The sequence below is a fragment of the Oreochromis niloticus genome, linkage group LG4 (genome assembly GCF_001858045.2).
Source record: "Oreochromis niloticus isolate F11D_XX linkage group LG4, O_niloticus_UMD_NMBU, whole genome shotgun sequence".
NCBI classification, from domain to species: domain Eukaryota; kingdom Metazoa; phylum Chordata; class Actinopteri; order Cichliformes; family Cichlidae; genus Oreochromis; species Oreochromis niloticus.
In genome coordinates, this window is record NC_031969.2 from 16,637,556 (window position 1) to 16,652,987 (window position 15,432).

Sequence of the window (15,432 nt, forward strand, 5' to 3'; positions counted from 1 at the left end):
TTAAATACACCGTTCATTAAGAAAACACAGAGTAAACACGTGCAGCAGAGTCTCGACAGCTGCTCTTACGGTTTCCTCTGTAAGCTAAAAATACCAATGCTTTTATTTTGCAACAGCAAGTTTAGGCTGATTTATTTTAAAGATGTTTAAATTGATGCCTGGACATAATTCTTCTAGGGTTCATACATGTCAAGATTTCAAAAGATTTTAAATTTGTAATTGTCATATATGCCTTAAAAATCTTAAGAATTGACTAAAGCATCTACCAATATTCACTCTCACCTCTGTGATTCAGCAACAGAGGAGTCAGTGGGTTCCACCCCAAGTGGGTCGGTGAACACGTGCTCCGTGTAGATTCCGGGCTGGTTTTGGTCAGCCCCCTGATCTTCCTCTCCTTCTTCGCCCACGCCAGCATTAGCCTCCGTTGCTTCTGTTGCCTCTTCGGCTGTTGGAACCCCATCTTCTGCTGGACTGGTCTCTCTGGACAACTCAACAGTGGAAGCTGTGGATCACAGCACAGCACAGCTGTCAAACCACACATACTGTACTCTATCTAAACATGTATTTTTTTTAGTAGAGAACTACCTGAGGCTGAGGTGGCGCTGTGCTCAGCCGGCTGGTCAGCAACACCTGCACTAGCTGTCTGGGGGATGGCGGTGGTGCCCTCAGCTGCCGAGGCGCTATCGCTGCCTGCTGAGCCTACACTGGCCACGCTGCCAGCCAGTGACGCCGCATCCCCTTGGCTGGACTCCAGGTCTTGGGGTACAGCCTCACCCGACGGATAATCAGTTTCCAACACACCTGAAAAAACACCACAAATGACCCAGTAAGAAAAATTCTTTTTACCCCAACAAACACAAAGCGTGACCACTCGACCTACCTGGCACACTGGCGATGCAGATAATGTGAGTGTTGCAGGCGTAGAAGCTGTCGAGCAGGTCAGAGGGCTGAGTGGCATCCAGAACCATAACCTTGGTGGAGGAGTGGGTGCTAGTGCACACCCACACACGACTGGACATCTCATCCTGGACAATCAGCTCCTTCTCTTTCTCCCCTTTTTCCCGATCCTTACAGCAACAAAACACATTAGCGAATCGACTCAAAGCATAAAACATAAAGAACTATCAGAAGTCACCACTGCCTCCAAAGAGCGTCTTCCTTCCTTAAACTACTCACCTTACTCTCCTGCTCCAACTGATCCAAGCTGCTCTGAGAACCCTTTGTCTGCTTAGAAAGCTCTGTTGAGGAAAATGCCCGACCCCCGGACAGGTTGACCCCGGCAGCGCACCACAGCTGTGGGACAGAAAGAGCTTGTTAGAAACACCAAAATGTAAAAATATAACAACAATATTCTGCATGTATGCTAAGAGTTGTCTAGTCATTCATTTAAGCACCTTCATAGAAGCATCTTTCTGGTCCAGAGGTCTCAAGTAAACCGGCACAGGTAAGTTCATTTTGTTTTCCACTTGTCCACCATTTGCTACCTGTGATGGCAGAACAGTCAAAATTTAAATATTGTAAATAAAGTGTATTTTTAAGACATTTAAAACCACTACTTTTAAAGTGACATTTTCTCAGGTGAACATGAACACAGGACTGGAACAGACAAACAAAGGACGCGCCTTATTATGCTGCACAGCATATGCTGGCCATTTAAAATAAATGATTTCTTCTTCTAAAGCTAACATGGCAAAATAAAAAGTGCTGATCGCATCTCTGACCTAATGCAAAGCAATTTTTTCATTTCCCACCTTGTATTTGCTGGGCAGGCTCCAGCCATGAGCAGTGACTCGTCCGTCCTCCTTCTGCACGTGAGCCTTGACCTGTCTGTACTGGCTTCTCTTCTGCTCTTTACGTGATGGAGAACTGCACTGTTCCTTACTAAAGGGAGAAGCGCGAGACACACAAAGCCATCAGCTGATAATACATTTTATAGAGAGGTGCATTAATAAAGGCCATTTTCATTTCCAACTTGGTAAAATCCACAGAACTCAAAGTCACACGTCCTCATTACTTACTCTTCATTGAGGAAGTCAAATGTCTTGGACTTCTCCGTGGGGAACTGAGAGAAAGTGCTGCTCCTCTTCACCGTGTTGCCCGGGGTGCTGTACTTTGTATTGGACTGGGATTCAAACTTTACGGCGGGGGCACTGGAGGAGGAGCTAAACAGTCTGCTGAAGCTGCACGTGGCGAAGTCACAGAAAGCCAAGAGGGAAACAGAGCCGACAGGAGTGCAGGGAAAGAGCAAGGCAGGGGTGTCACCAACAAACCAGACAATCAAGGAACTACCACCAACATTTACTGTACAGTGACATAAAGCATGCTGGGAGTCATAGTAGAGCTAAGCACTCCCCTGTTATATCTAAATAAAACTTCTACTAATACACACTCACCAGCTACTTTATTAGGCATGCCTGTTCAACTGCTTGTAAACAAAACCATCTAATCAGCCAATCACATCGCAGCATGTCTGGGCATTTAGGCATATATATGCGGTCAAGATGACCCGCTGAACTTCAGTGAGCATCAGAATGCGGAAGAAACATCTTGATGCATGCTCAGTCATCCAGGAAAGTAAATCTCCAGAAGTTGAATCTGTTCATCTGGACGTAGCGTTTTGTGGGAGAAACGTTTCGTCACTCATCCAAGTGACTTCTTCAGTCTCAGCTGACTGCAGGTTTCCCCAATCTTATAAACAGTACATTTGCATAATGACTGAAACCAGCCCAATGAAGGAACAATGGGCTGGGAGGTCAGTTCCTTAATCATAATTATGCAAATTGCAAATTGATCACAATTGGTCAGTGATTGTTGATCAATGGTCATGAGAATTTGCATTCTCCCACAAAACGCTACGTCCAGATGAACAGATTCAACTTTTGGAGAATGCGGAAGAAAGTAATTCAAGTGACTGTGAATGTGGCTGTTGTGGTTGTTGGTGTCAGACAAGTTGGTCTGAGTATTTGAGAAACTGCTGATCTACTGAAATTTTCCCAACAACCATTTCTATGGTGAACTCAAATAACAACTCATTATAACCAAGGTATGCAGAAGAGTATCTGTGAATGCACAACATGTTGAACCTTGAAGCAGATAGGCAACAACAGCAGCAGCAGAAACCACATCAAGATCCACTTCTGTCAGTGAAAAACAGGAAAGGCTCAACAAAATTGGACAATGAAATACTGGAAAAAAGTTGCCTGGTCTGAAGAGTCTCGAGCTGTGCTGCTATATTTAGATGGTAGGGTCAAAATTTGGCATAAACACCATGAAACCACAAAGCCATCCTGCCTTGTATCAATGCTTCAGGCTGCTGAAGCATTGATACAATCTTGTTGAATCTAAAGGCAAAAAGAGGTCCGAATCAATACTAGTAGGTTATACCTAATAAAGTTACCAGTGAGTGTGAATTTTTACAATATATAAGACAAAGTTTGATACAAACTTAAAGCCTGTTTTATTACTGCAGAAAGATATCGTGTTTTTATTTTTTCTTTCTGATTTTTGAGAATATGTTAAAATTAAAAACTCAGAAAACACAAGTCATTTTCTCCAAATGCCTTTGCAGAAACTGCTACAGAGGTGAGCTTGCTAAGGCAAAATTTAGATATTAAAATTCCTTAATAATAGAAGTCTACTGACTTGCATGTGCAGTCTGACGTGGTAGACAAAAGCAACACAACATGTACATATACTCGTACATGTAGTTTCCCTTTGCTCGCTATGAGCAGACAGAGTAAGGAAAACATCAAAAGGCACACAGCAGGCAGGAGACAGGAAAGCCCGGGGGCAAAAGGAGAGTAACGTCTGAGCAGTTTGTGATAACAACAACTGATGCACTGCACCGAGAGCAAAGATTATGGATAAAGACACATCAAAGTTGGATCCTTTCAGAATGGAGGAGCACTTCTGTGTTAAACGGGGGTAGGGCAAGAGAGAGGTTTAGTGGGGAGAAGGTCTGTCAAATCATCTTTACCTAATGCTGCCAATTCAATGGCACATCCCGGAAAAGATAAGAAAAAAGATGTATTTGAATATTTGAATGACAAAAAAAGTTAGGATTCAACTTGGAAGGCAACGTGGCAGCCCTATCAAAACTAAAAGACAAAAAGTAAATAATGCAGTAAATCCAAGAAGACTCACAACTGCCAGATGCTGGATTTCTTTTTTTCTGAGATAGTTGGATTTTCCCTTGAAGCCCTAAAGAAGAGAAGATGACAATCTTTAACAATCTTTAGTTTATGTGTCCGGATATGTTGATTTTTTTTTTGTGCAACACAAAGTTATAACCGACAGTAACTTTAACTCTAACAAAACGTCAGATGCACTTTGCTCCATCCGTCCACCACTCATTGCTTCATCACCTGATCATCTCAGTCCACCGCACAGCTTCCTGCAGCTCCATCAGTCGCTCTTTGTACTGGTTCCTCTCCATCAGCACTCGGGCCATCTCCACTCTGGTGAAACGCTTCTTCTGAGCCGTAGGTAAATCACTCTGTACACACAATTAAACCCAAACATGACCACACAGAAATGCATGAGTTCTTCAGGAAGGAGCCACACAACAGACACAGGATGCAGGACTCACCTCTTCTTCTTCGTTAGCTTTATGTTTCGCTTCCTCCATCTCCAGTCGTACTCTGGAAAATATAAGTTTTTACACAAATGTCTATAGATAATGGGCGTAGCCAGAGTTTCTGTTTGGTGAGTTTCCATTAGGCACTAACCAAGCAGAAACTGTGGCTACTTAGCTCCAATAGCACAGTAGTAAAGTGTGTCAGTGAGGATTTATACTTTGCGACTGTCAGTGAATTACCTGCAGCAGCGTGCTTCATCGTCCTTTTGACTAAAGACAGAAACTAAACGTCACAGATTCCTCTCATAGCTCTTACTTTTTGAGTTCCTCCTCCAGCTCTTTGTTCTTTTCCTCCAGCTTGGATTTTGCCTGCAGCAAAGCTTCTAGATCTCCCTCCAACATCTCCTTCTCACTTGTCAGTTCATCGACTTTCTGAATCAAGTCTTTATTCACCACATTCAAGGCGTTCCTGGAAGGACATTTTAGTACGTTTGTTTTTCAATCTCTGCTTTCAAGACAAAATGCAGATTAAACAAAGGAAAAGGAGTTCAGTGATTCTAAACCTTAGACTGAAATTGTGAATTTCAATTGTCAGTAATATAGTGTCGCATGTCCCGATACCAATCAGGATACAGTGATCCAAAAACAAAAAAAACTGTTCTTAAAGGTACAATGTGTTAAATTTCACCCCATAGATGTAAGTCGGTTGCAGTCAACTGAATTCTGTTTTCTTACTTATCCCAATTGAACTGCATAATCCTAGCTAGGACAGCTACTGTCCTAGCTTTTAGTCAGCCAAGAGTAGGGATGGGTATCGAAACCCGGTTCTTGTTGAGAACCGGTTCCCACTGTTTCAATTCCTTGGAATTGTTTGCCATTTTTGCAAACGATTCCCTTATCAATTCCAGTCACCCCGAATGACGTCACCACGTTGCGGAGCGTCATTTACCTGGCAGGGCGCCTAAGCGGCTCATACGCTCAAAAGTTAAGATAAGATAAGATAAGATAACCTTTATTAGTCCCACACGTGGGAAATTTGTTTGGTTATACTTTATGAGAACGGATGACAACAGGGCAACTTGCAATACTTGCAAAGTAGATATTTCATTTAAAGGAGGAAACACTACGAATATGCAAAAGCATTTGCTCACAAAACACGCGATAACCTTAAATGAATGTCGTGTTTTTAATTCCGCTCCGGACTCGTGAATCTCAACCCAGCAGCAGCAGTAACGTTTGCACGTCCTCTCCCGTTAATGCGGCAGGTAAATAATCAGCTAACAGTGCATATTATGTTAGCGCGATCTGCCTTATTACAAAACCTGCCATTACTGTGCATTTAGGTGACCATGATGAGAGAGACAGACAGAGTCTGGCTGGCAGTTCTCGCTGCAGTCTACCGGTAGCGTCTCCTTTCAGGCCAGGATAGACGAATGTCACCGAGCAGTGACTAAGTTTGTGGTCAAAGGCTTGCACCCATTTGCCACAGCAGATGCCCCCGATTTTCGGTAAGTGAATGTGTTTAATTGTAGGCAGGGACATTACTGGATATTCTTGTGTAATTGCTACAGAATAATTTATGTTATACTTTGTTATTGCTACAGAAGAATATTTATTTTATTATTTTACATTTACAATTTTTTTTCCTGGCGACCCTGTGACACCCCATTGAAGAGCTGTAGGCTGTGGATCTCTTAAGATCTCACTGTTGGGTTCATAAGGCCATGTTACTCCTAAATTTCTATCTTGTTCAAAGAAAAGATATAAAACAAAGTTCTAAGCTAATCGACCGTAGTGTTCTCCTTTTTAAAAAAATAAGAATCGATAAGAGAATCGATAAAGAATCGAATCGTTAAACAGAATCGAAAATGGAATCGGAATCGTGAAAATCTTATCAATACCCATCCCTAGCCAAGAGAGATCAAAAACATTAAATCTAGGCTGTATCTCATAATAGCCGTGGCCTGCCAGCGTCTTTCTACTACTGTTTGTGTAAAAAAACAAAAAGAAATACTCTTTAATAGTCATTATTTTTTTTAAATATATTTGAATTTTAACAACACTTACCAATAAATTAGGAAATTAAAAAGTGGATATGTGCTGGTAAATACTTAGAGGTATTCTACGCTTTTACGCCCGAGTCACCTCAAAAACTCTGGCCACTGGTAATCTATCGTCAGTGTACTCTGAGAGAAGAGTGACTCTGGGACCTTTTTGCTATTTTGGGTAGGCTGTCAGTCCACTGTTACCTTGTTAGCTAAATTTCCTTAACTTTTCTGTCAGTAAGCTCTGCTGTTAGCCTCTGTTAGCAGCTGTTAGAATCTGTTAGCAGCTGTTAGAATCTGTTAGTGGCTGTTAGCAGCTGTTAGTGAAACATTCCTTAAACGAGATCTAACATTGTTGAACTCGGACACCTAGCGAGTAAACTCTCATACAATTTGAGAATGCAATCAGACTGTTTACCAAAGGAAGTGTTTATTAAGCCTAATATGATCTGACATAATGATAGTGTGGAGGTAAGCATTAACGGCACAGCACACTTCCTTAACACTGGGTGTGAGTGGAGCCCTCTAGTGGTCCACCACAATAGCTTATATTTTCATGTGTTAGAGCTCTGACTTCAGTTTATGACTCTTTGTATCTTCCGTGTAAATGTGCAGACATGAATTAAAATCTGACTCCATGGCACTCGAACACCTAAGAGTTCTCCTTCACCTTTGACTTTGTGGCTGATCTCTAGCAACATACACAACTCAGCGATTAGGCAGAAGAGAGAAGTCCATTTCGGCCATTGTATTCAAGATCGTGGGGGAACATGGTGACTTCTAAAAACTGGCACTCACTCATATGTATTTTTAAGGCTTAATTCTAGGTTATGAGAATACATCAATATGTTGGACGACATCATTAGACGCTAATCAATGTATATTTGTGGGTGCAATATTTTCAACATTGCTTTTTTCCCCTTAATAATCTCCAATAACAAAAACAAAAACATTAAAAAAACTAAACCAAACCAAATTTAGAGAGAGTCATTACACCCCTACAAAGGATGAAGAAGTGGATATTAAATTCTACTTACTTAGTCTCAAGCAGTTGTGAATTCTCCAGAATTAGATTTTCAACTTCCCGGCCCATTCCTGAACAGAATTAAAGAACAACATTATAATTTTATCACTTAACAAAACTGAATTGAACACAAACTGGATCTGTCACTACTTTAACACTACATATAAAGAAGTACACTATCCACACTAAGAATAAATCCAACCAGGCATGACGTCGGACATGAAATATCTCCTAGTGAGATATTTGTTACTGTAGGTCACACAGTACATGAAACTACTGCAACACACAAACCCACAGCACAACATGTCACATGACAGACATGAGAAGAATGGGAAGAGTGGGTGAGGTCTTACCAATCAAACTAAGGTCTGAGAATACCATGCAATCCAAGCCAGGCGGAAAAAGAATAGGGAAGAGAGAGAGAGAGAGAAATGCGGATATAGTTTGAGACAGTGAAATGACCAAAATGATGAACGAGCCAGAGCTGAATGTGTAGCTGCTGACTCCACAAGCAAAAAGGAAGAGATGCTGTAAAATCTCTAAAGATAACATACAGTTGACATTTTTGGCACTCAAGAGAAGAAAAGTACAAGAGCAAAAAAATAAATGAAAAAATAAAAGCTGTAAAAAGATCAATTAGGCCAAAAAAGGAAGCACTACACTCCATCATTCATGCACCAAAATCTTTTTGAAATAGTAAGCAGATGAAAACATATTAATGTACCCTAATATAAGACGCAATGAAGAAGAACCTTTGACAATGGTGGATGTGGAAAGAATGAGTAATGGGTAAAGGTCAAAGGAACTTTACAGAAAAATGTTTAGCTGAGAAAAGGTTGGAGGTCATACACACCAGAGTACTCCACTTGGATTATGGACAAAAGCCAGAGAATGAGACACGGGAGAGAGAGAGGTGATGTTAACATGGGTAGATGGCTAACACTTTGTACAACAGCTGGACCAAAGCAAGCGGTGTAGCGTTGCAGAAAACAGCTGGCGTTGAAGTTACAATGAATTTAAAGACAGCAGAACAACAGCTGCTAGTAAAGTATCGAAGTGGGAATTCAGCAAATCACCTTTGCGACCTTTTAGAAAGAAAATAGGCAGTGATTATAAAGAAATATTCAGGCTTCTTACAGAATTATTCAGCATGTATTTCTCTGGCTTTTAAGATTTTTGTAATTTTTCTTTACATATCTGACACTGAAACTCAAATGTACACCTTTACATAGTATAACCGTCAAACATCTGTGTGCTTAGAACTGAAAAACATCAAAAATGTAGCTTTTATGTGACCTTTTCTACATAATACTCTCAGACTAACCAATCCACGTTTTTTCAGTCACTTTTTCATGATTGTAAAGTTTTCACTCACCTAAAAGATCAGCTCCTTCGTCCACGTCCCCGATGAGCCCGGTGCCTGCAGAGGACAGCTCCTCAAACAGGGAGTCTGTATTGCGGTCAAATGCCATGTTTTCAATGCCTTTAGTAGGAGTGCTGACAAAAGAAAGAACAATAGGAGGTCATGTTTTCTGCCTGGTGGATCTTTAATTTAAAAAAGAAAAACACCCCCAAAATGTCCTCTTTGTATTACCTGCAGGGTCTGTACCCAATGAGATCCATGTCCAGCTCAGGGGTGGACTCAATGATGTCCTTCACATCTGAGCTGTCCTCATTTTCAGGCAGACCTGCAAAACACACAAAGCATAGATGATATATATCAGAAGGAAGGACATGCAAGTAAACATCATAATGTTTTTGTGGTGTTGTTTTGTAAACCTGTAAATAAGAGTATTAGAATTTGTGACCCTACCTACTGATATGGTTCTGGTCCCCGGAGCAGCTTGCACCTCTGTGCTCTTACTGTTCCCATCTTCCCTCTCCATGTCCGAGGCAGTGGTTGACATCGGTGTGGCCGACTTGGAGCCGGTGAAGTCTGATAGCTCATCCTGTAATGAAAAGTGATTCATTTACAACAACAAAGCGATGCCTTAACTGAAGCTGTACCAAAACAGAAAATAAATAAACCAAAGATAAAGCTGACACAGAAACAGAAGCAGCTAGAGTCCAATTTCTCTCTGCTCTTACATTATGTAGAGAGCACTTTTCACAAAGTAAAAATCCTCAACTATCGAGCTTTTTACCAACTTATAAGTTTTTATAAGGTGAAAGATAGAAATCACACTTACACCACGAAGATCTGACACACTATCCTATATGAGACTATATTAGTGAAATTGGAGCTCAACAAAACACAGATAATCACATATAAATGAAATATACTGGAAACACTAAACGTTGCGAATGGACTGAGGAGAGCTTTCTGGCTGGATGCAAAGAGACAATATGAGCAACACAGAAGTAGCACGCAAACGTGACGTCCACAAAACATGACACAGACTGCAGAGGGCTTCAAACAACATTTACTGAACATAAATAAGGACAACAACAGGAGCTACTGCTCTAAACTCTAGTAAACTACACAAATCCACTGAAGATCCAAAAACTAATATTACATAACTACAGCAGTAAGTGACAGATGAAATGTACGTTAATGCAAAATGAGTGATTAGTAATGTTTGAAGAGCTACATAAATACAGCAAAAATAAAGTCAAATATATACAACTCATGCATTTTACCCAAAATCAAAACAAACTGGAGGCCAGATGCAACCAAGCTGCTATTGACTTTTGAACATTAATAATTAACCAGCTCCATATGTGCACTTTTATTTTGAAAGATCCCAATGAGGCCTTCAGACATGGTTGCATATAGCACAGCTGGTCTGTGACGTGAGAGTCTACAAATGCACAAAGCGACGTGTTTGAAAAGATGAAACAGCATAGTGGAGCAAACTACAGAAGCCCACACACACGCAAACATAAACTGTGCTGCGCACGGCCAGTGCAGGAGCGCTGCTGCTCGTACCAGCCGCCACTCATCCAACTACCTTGCAGTCGTCTGCCAGTGAATTCCCCCAAGTAGAGTCCTGCGCACTCTTACCCTCCCTTTCCTTTGGGGGGTCACCATAGTCCAACTGCTTGGGGGAGGGGGAAGAGTAAGAATGCAGCTCACAAGTGCAGAAGCAGTTCAACAGAAATGCAAACACCTCATAGTGTGCATGTCTGTGAAGTGAATGGGACAGTTCATACATACAAGTAAGCATGTGTGTGCGTGAGTGCATGTGTGTTTATAGCTTATAGATCATCAACAAGCAACAGATTAATCTTTAGTCAACTCAAATCAGCGTTTATTTTTTTGGAAATCCCTTTCCTACGGTGGCCCTGAGAGGTCAAACGTACTTAAGCAAATATCGTCCAATAGAAAAAATGCTGCAGGACACAAAACACAACAAAAGTTGAATGAAACACAACGGAAGTGTTTCTGGGGACACAATAACGTAATTACCTGATTCTTATTATACTGAAGATACATGTTCACTATTAATCGGTAACACTTTCACTTGATTTTTATCTATTTCTGTTTTATTGAACTTCCATTGTGTTATGTTTGCTTTGTCATTTTCGGTGTTAGAGTTGTTTTCTTTAAGTGCAGTGCATTTGACCTCTCAGGGCCACCTTACTTTCCTTATAGAATAAAATAGTTTTTGACTAACGGCGATGTTGCAAAGCTGAAAGAATTTGTGCAGCAAGTCAGAAATAGTAATAATAAAACATTTAATTAGCTATGAAAATTACACAAATATATTTATATTAATAATTTTTTTCCCATTTTTGTATTTAATAATTTCTTTTAAACACATTTCTATATATTACAGGACTTACATATTACATTTCAATAATATTACATATGAATAATTTTAATTATTTTATTTATATAGGCAGGAATGAAGTAAACTGCAATGACGCAGAAACATAATTATGCCAGTTTCAGAGCTAAGATGAAATGGTTTTACTTAAATGACTAATGTGAAAATTAGATCATGGCCGGCACATGCAGGTCATTAACCTGTCGTTTGCTTTTCGCTCACCTCTGCAGCACCTCGCGCGCCCATAAATAAACATGACATCTCTGCTGAACTCTGACGCCATGTTTGCATATCAAAGACATTCATGTTCAAAAGGCCATGGCTTAACAATAACCGCCCTGTAGCTCTGATTACATAAGGCCCCATCACAATCCAGCCAGCCTCTTTTTTCCTCCCTCTCTCAGTGACTGGCTGCGCGCCATACAGCGGCATCATTCCCAGAATGCACTGCGCGCAGAGCTGGTGTCCCAGTTTTAACAAAAACGCAGCAGTGCAATGTAATAACATTGTCACCCTGCAGGTTCTGACTGCCACAGATACAATCACCGCTGACATGCCCATCAAGTACCCAAAGCAGTGACTTTAATCAAAGCTGGAAGAAGATATTAAAGAGCATCAACACCATTATAATGTGAATATATTTTAAAAAATCTTTTTGTTTCCCCATTTAAAAAATGAATTAAAAGAACTGTAAATACTGAATAAAATAACACATGAAAAATATGTTATTTGTACCTGCAGAAAACGTTTATAAATATTCATGTGACACATTTAATGATCTCCTCTGATTGCTACACCGGGGGAAGTCTGCATATTCATCAATGGCTAAAGAAGAGTCTAGAAACAGAGGGCGCCTTGTCAGATGCCTGCATAAAAAACACATAAGCACACCCGAGCCTAATCAAAGGCTCTCTATTTATAAATGGACCCGAAGCTTAAAAACTCTATTCTATCTTCTATTTTCAACCTCTGGCAAAACCACCAGAAACAGGAAATCCAATTAGAGCGATCATATCATTCTCCATAATGCCAGTGTTTTTTTTTATTATACAGCTAAAGCACTAATTAAATATCAATTATTAATTTTCAATTTGAATCAAGTGATGTCATTATTTAAGATTTTTCATTTCACTTGCTTTTCTTTTATTTAACATGATCTGGACCACAGCATTCAGCTTATTTATGGAAAAGATGCTTTAAGAAGCAGAAATTCGGATATGTTGGCCTTTTACATCCAGACTTCATAGACGAGGCATTAATGGTTTTTGGGCTGACATAGCGTGGCCTGAACCAGAGACAGGTTTATTCTCTAAGGATAGATCACAAGGTAGGTACACCCCACACACCCACCTTGAGACTTGTGTTGGAGCGAGGCTGCGACGAGTCAGTGAACCTCCAGCTCTCTGTGCTCAGTGTCTCTGCTCTGGCCTGAGGATCTGGGATGAGCAGAGATGCTCCGCCAGATGATGGGAAAATTCCCAAAGAAAGAGGTCGCTCTCTCCTTGGGAGATTAAAAAAAAAAGTTATAAAACGTCCACAAACGCTACCTGTCGATGACATGTGATATGAAAGTGGCATGGCAAACAAACTTATGCGCTCTCACCTGACTCGGCCGACTGCGCTCGACTCGGAGGTCTCGCTGATCTGTTGCATTTTGATCCTCTCCACGTGCTCCATGTAATTATGGATCATCTGCAGAATTCAAAGCAAAAACACCCAAAAGGGAGCTAGTTAGTCATGACCACTGTTCAAAGTTACGCTCTGCTCCTCCCTTTCTCTCTAACCTACCTCTGTGTGCCGCTGATGGAGGGAGTTGTATTCCTTCTTCAGGTCCATCTCTCGTTCTTCTAACCTGCCAACTGAAACGAAAGAAGGCCCTCATCAGTTTCAGCTACTTTACAACACGCTTATAGACTTTATATCACTTGTTAAATACTTCAGAACCTCATTGTCACATTATTTTAATTCTTCTCTGTGATCATTGTGATCATTAGGTTTTTGCATGTGTATGACAGTCATATGTAAAAAGGTGTGCAGTTTTTCTCTGCCATCCAGGGTAGAGGGGCTGGGGCTGGGGGGTAATCGCACCCAAATAGGTTTCAGCACTGGGCGACTTACGAAGTGACAAAAACATCTAATCCCTTATTAGCACATCAGGTTTAGCCTAAGCCACGCAGCGAGCTGCTGCAACAGACGGGTTTAAAGCCCGGATACTATCAATTACAGCAGCTAAAGCTTCTGTGTGTTGTGCGATGATGCCTTGCCAATGTGTACTTTGACACCATTGAGCGATTTTATTCTGCAGTCATGAGTCATCACATTTCTAGATACCAGTAATGAAATGAAGAAAGAAAAGCTATGCAGGGGGACAGCTGAAGCTTCTCGCAATTGATGATGAGTGTGTGTGTGTGTGTGTGTGTGTGTGTGTGTGTGTGTGTGTGCTGTTTTATAAAGTAATCACTGGGTGGAAAAGAAGTTGAATGTAAGGCCATAAGCCTGACTGGATTTATGAGTCATTTAGCCTAAAATCCTGAAATGCATACCAAATGAATAGTTTACATGTCAAAAAGCAAACAGCATCATCCACTGTGAAGCTCTGCACTCAAAAAACATTTTGGCCGAAATGCTGACTTTAACTAACTTAATTTTGTTACATAACAACAATTTAAAATGTTAAATTTAACAAATCTGGTCTGATTAAATTTACTTGATTGGTATACATTCAGTTTATGCCAAGCACATTCTTCTTAGTGATTCCTGATTAATGTTTAATTATTTGAATAAGTAAACCTTTGATTTTATTTATTTCAGCTGCTTTTTATTCAAAATATTACTTCATGTTTACTGAAGGTTGAAAATCTTTTTTTTAAGTATAAAGCATGACTTGTTTAAAACTTCCTTGTCAGGCTGTTACTCTGCTGGATGGTTTATTAATCAATTAAATCTGAATTCCCCAAACTCAGCTCCAATCTCTTAATTATTGATCTTTTCCATGTCAGGCCAGTGAAACTAAAACACTTAACTTATCTAAGCTATACTGCTGTTGCCTAGCTTCTTGCTCCAACTGTGGACGTTTAACTCAGTGGACTCTGATTTAAAGCACCTTAATGAATGAATGATTTACCATTCACTGGGAGTGGCAGCAAATTAGCTGAACCTACTGAGCAGGAATCATTCTCCCAAACAGCAAACACAGCAAAGCAATAACAGATAAATAATTCACTTTTGATTTTCCACATCACACCAGCCACTGGGATACTCATGTTTGCCTTGTTAATGCTTCTGCTGTAAGTCAGATTTGGAAAGAAATTCCTGTTTTCTTCCCACTCTTTGTGTGAATGAATGATTCGCTTTAACCAGCTGTGCTGCTTAGTCACCAGATACTGGACCAGTCATTGTGTGAATCCCCCTTTTTTTTCTGACAAGACAGAATGTATGAACCAATCACTTTGCCTCTACCGCTTAATCCACCCATAAGATGGGCGGGTAATGTACTGCTGCATTAGGAGGATGGGAATAACAGAAATCCTTTAATCCCATTACTGTTACCCCCACAAAGATGAAGAAAGAGAGCGTGAGAGTCTGTATGGTTATATGTGCGTACATAGCAAGCCAGGAGAGGAAGAAGATAGTAAGGGAGTGAAGAATAGAGGAACTGAAACAGACAGAATTATTTATAATAGCGATGAGATTTCATCTCACCACATGGATGGATGCTGACAAAAATGGAAGATTTTTTTTGAAAGCACGTACACAATAATATAAGCGCATGTGCATGAATGTGTGTGTTTGTGCTCACTCTGGTCTGCATAGTTCTTGATTTTGAGCTCCAGTTGGCGGGAGTGGGACTCCATCCGGTCCACATGGCTCTGCAGGTCCTTCTTCTCCTGCTCATGAGTGTCTTCAAATTCGATGAACTTCTACACACACACACAAACACAGTTCTGTTGGACTCACTGACACTTAATGCAAAACATATCAAAGCTGATTTGTCAGCAGTCTGATCTTGTTTGATGC

General features: G+C 40.5%; 1 protein-coding gene across 10 annotated transcripts in view; it reads right to left on the minus strand.

Moving 5' to 3' along the window:
- spag9a (sperm associated antigen 9a) overlaps window positions 1-15,432 on the minus strand; it is a 32,440-nt gene that overhangs the window by 7,309 nt on the left and 9,699 nt on the right. For 3 of the 10 annotated variants that reach the window (XM_025906934.1, XM_025906929.1, XM_025906930.1), the window contains exons 2-23: window positions 15,215-15,335; window positions 13,204-13,274; window positions 13,019-13,107; window positions 12,766-12,916; window positions 10,597-10,686; window positions 9,459-9,594; window positions 9,240-9,333; window positions 9,021-9,142; window positions 8,499-8,510; window positions 7,999-8,013; window positions 7,659-7,716; window positions 4,893-5,045; window positions 4,589-4,640; window positions 4,365-4,495; window positions 4,144-4,200; window positions 2,019-2,180; window positions 1,752-1,881; window positions 1,395-1,484; window positions 1,177-1,293; window positions 881-1,067; window positions 586-801; window positions 283-502 (exon numbers count right to left, since the gene is read on the minus strand). In XM_025906934.1, coding sequence (XP_025762719.1) covers window positions 283-502; window positions 586-801; window positions 881-1,067; window positions 1,177-1,293; window positions 1,395-1,484; window positions 1,752-1,881; window positions 2,019-2,180; window positions 4,144-4,200; window positions 4,365-4,495; window positions 4,589-4,640; window positions 4,893-5,045; window positions 7,659-7,716; window positions 7,999-8,013; window positions 8,499-8,510; window positions 9,021-9,142; window positions 9,240-9,333; window positions 9,459-9,594; window positions 10,597-10,686; window positions 12,766-12,916; window positions 13,019-13,107; window positions 13,204-13,274; window positions 15,215-15,269 — 2,408 coding nt within the window. In that variant the 5' untranslated portion in view covers window positions 15,270-15,335. The remainder of the gene's footprint in view (window positions 1-282; window positions 503-585; window positions 802-880; window positions 1,068-1,176; window positions 1,294-1,394; window positions 1,485-1,751; window positions 1,882-2,018; window positions 2,181-4,143; window positions 4,201-4,364; window positions 4,496-4,588; window positions 4,641-4,892; window positions 5,046-7,658; window positions 7,717-7,998; window positions 8,014-8,498; window positions 8,511-9,020; window positions 9,143-9,239; window positions 9,334-9,458; window positions 9,595-10,596; window positions 10,687-12,765; window positions 12,917-13,018; window positions 13,108-13,203; window positions 13,275-15,214; window positions 15,336-15,432) is intronic. The other 7 variants (XM_019357971.2, XM_013276174.3, XM_025906931.1 and 4 more) reach the window with 6 other exon arrangements.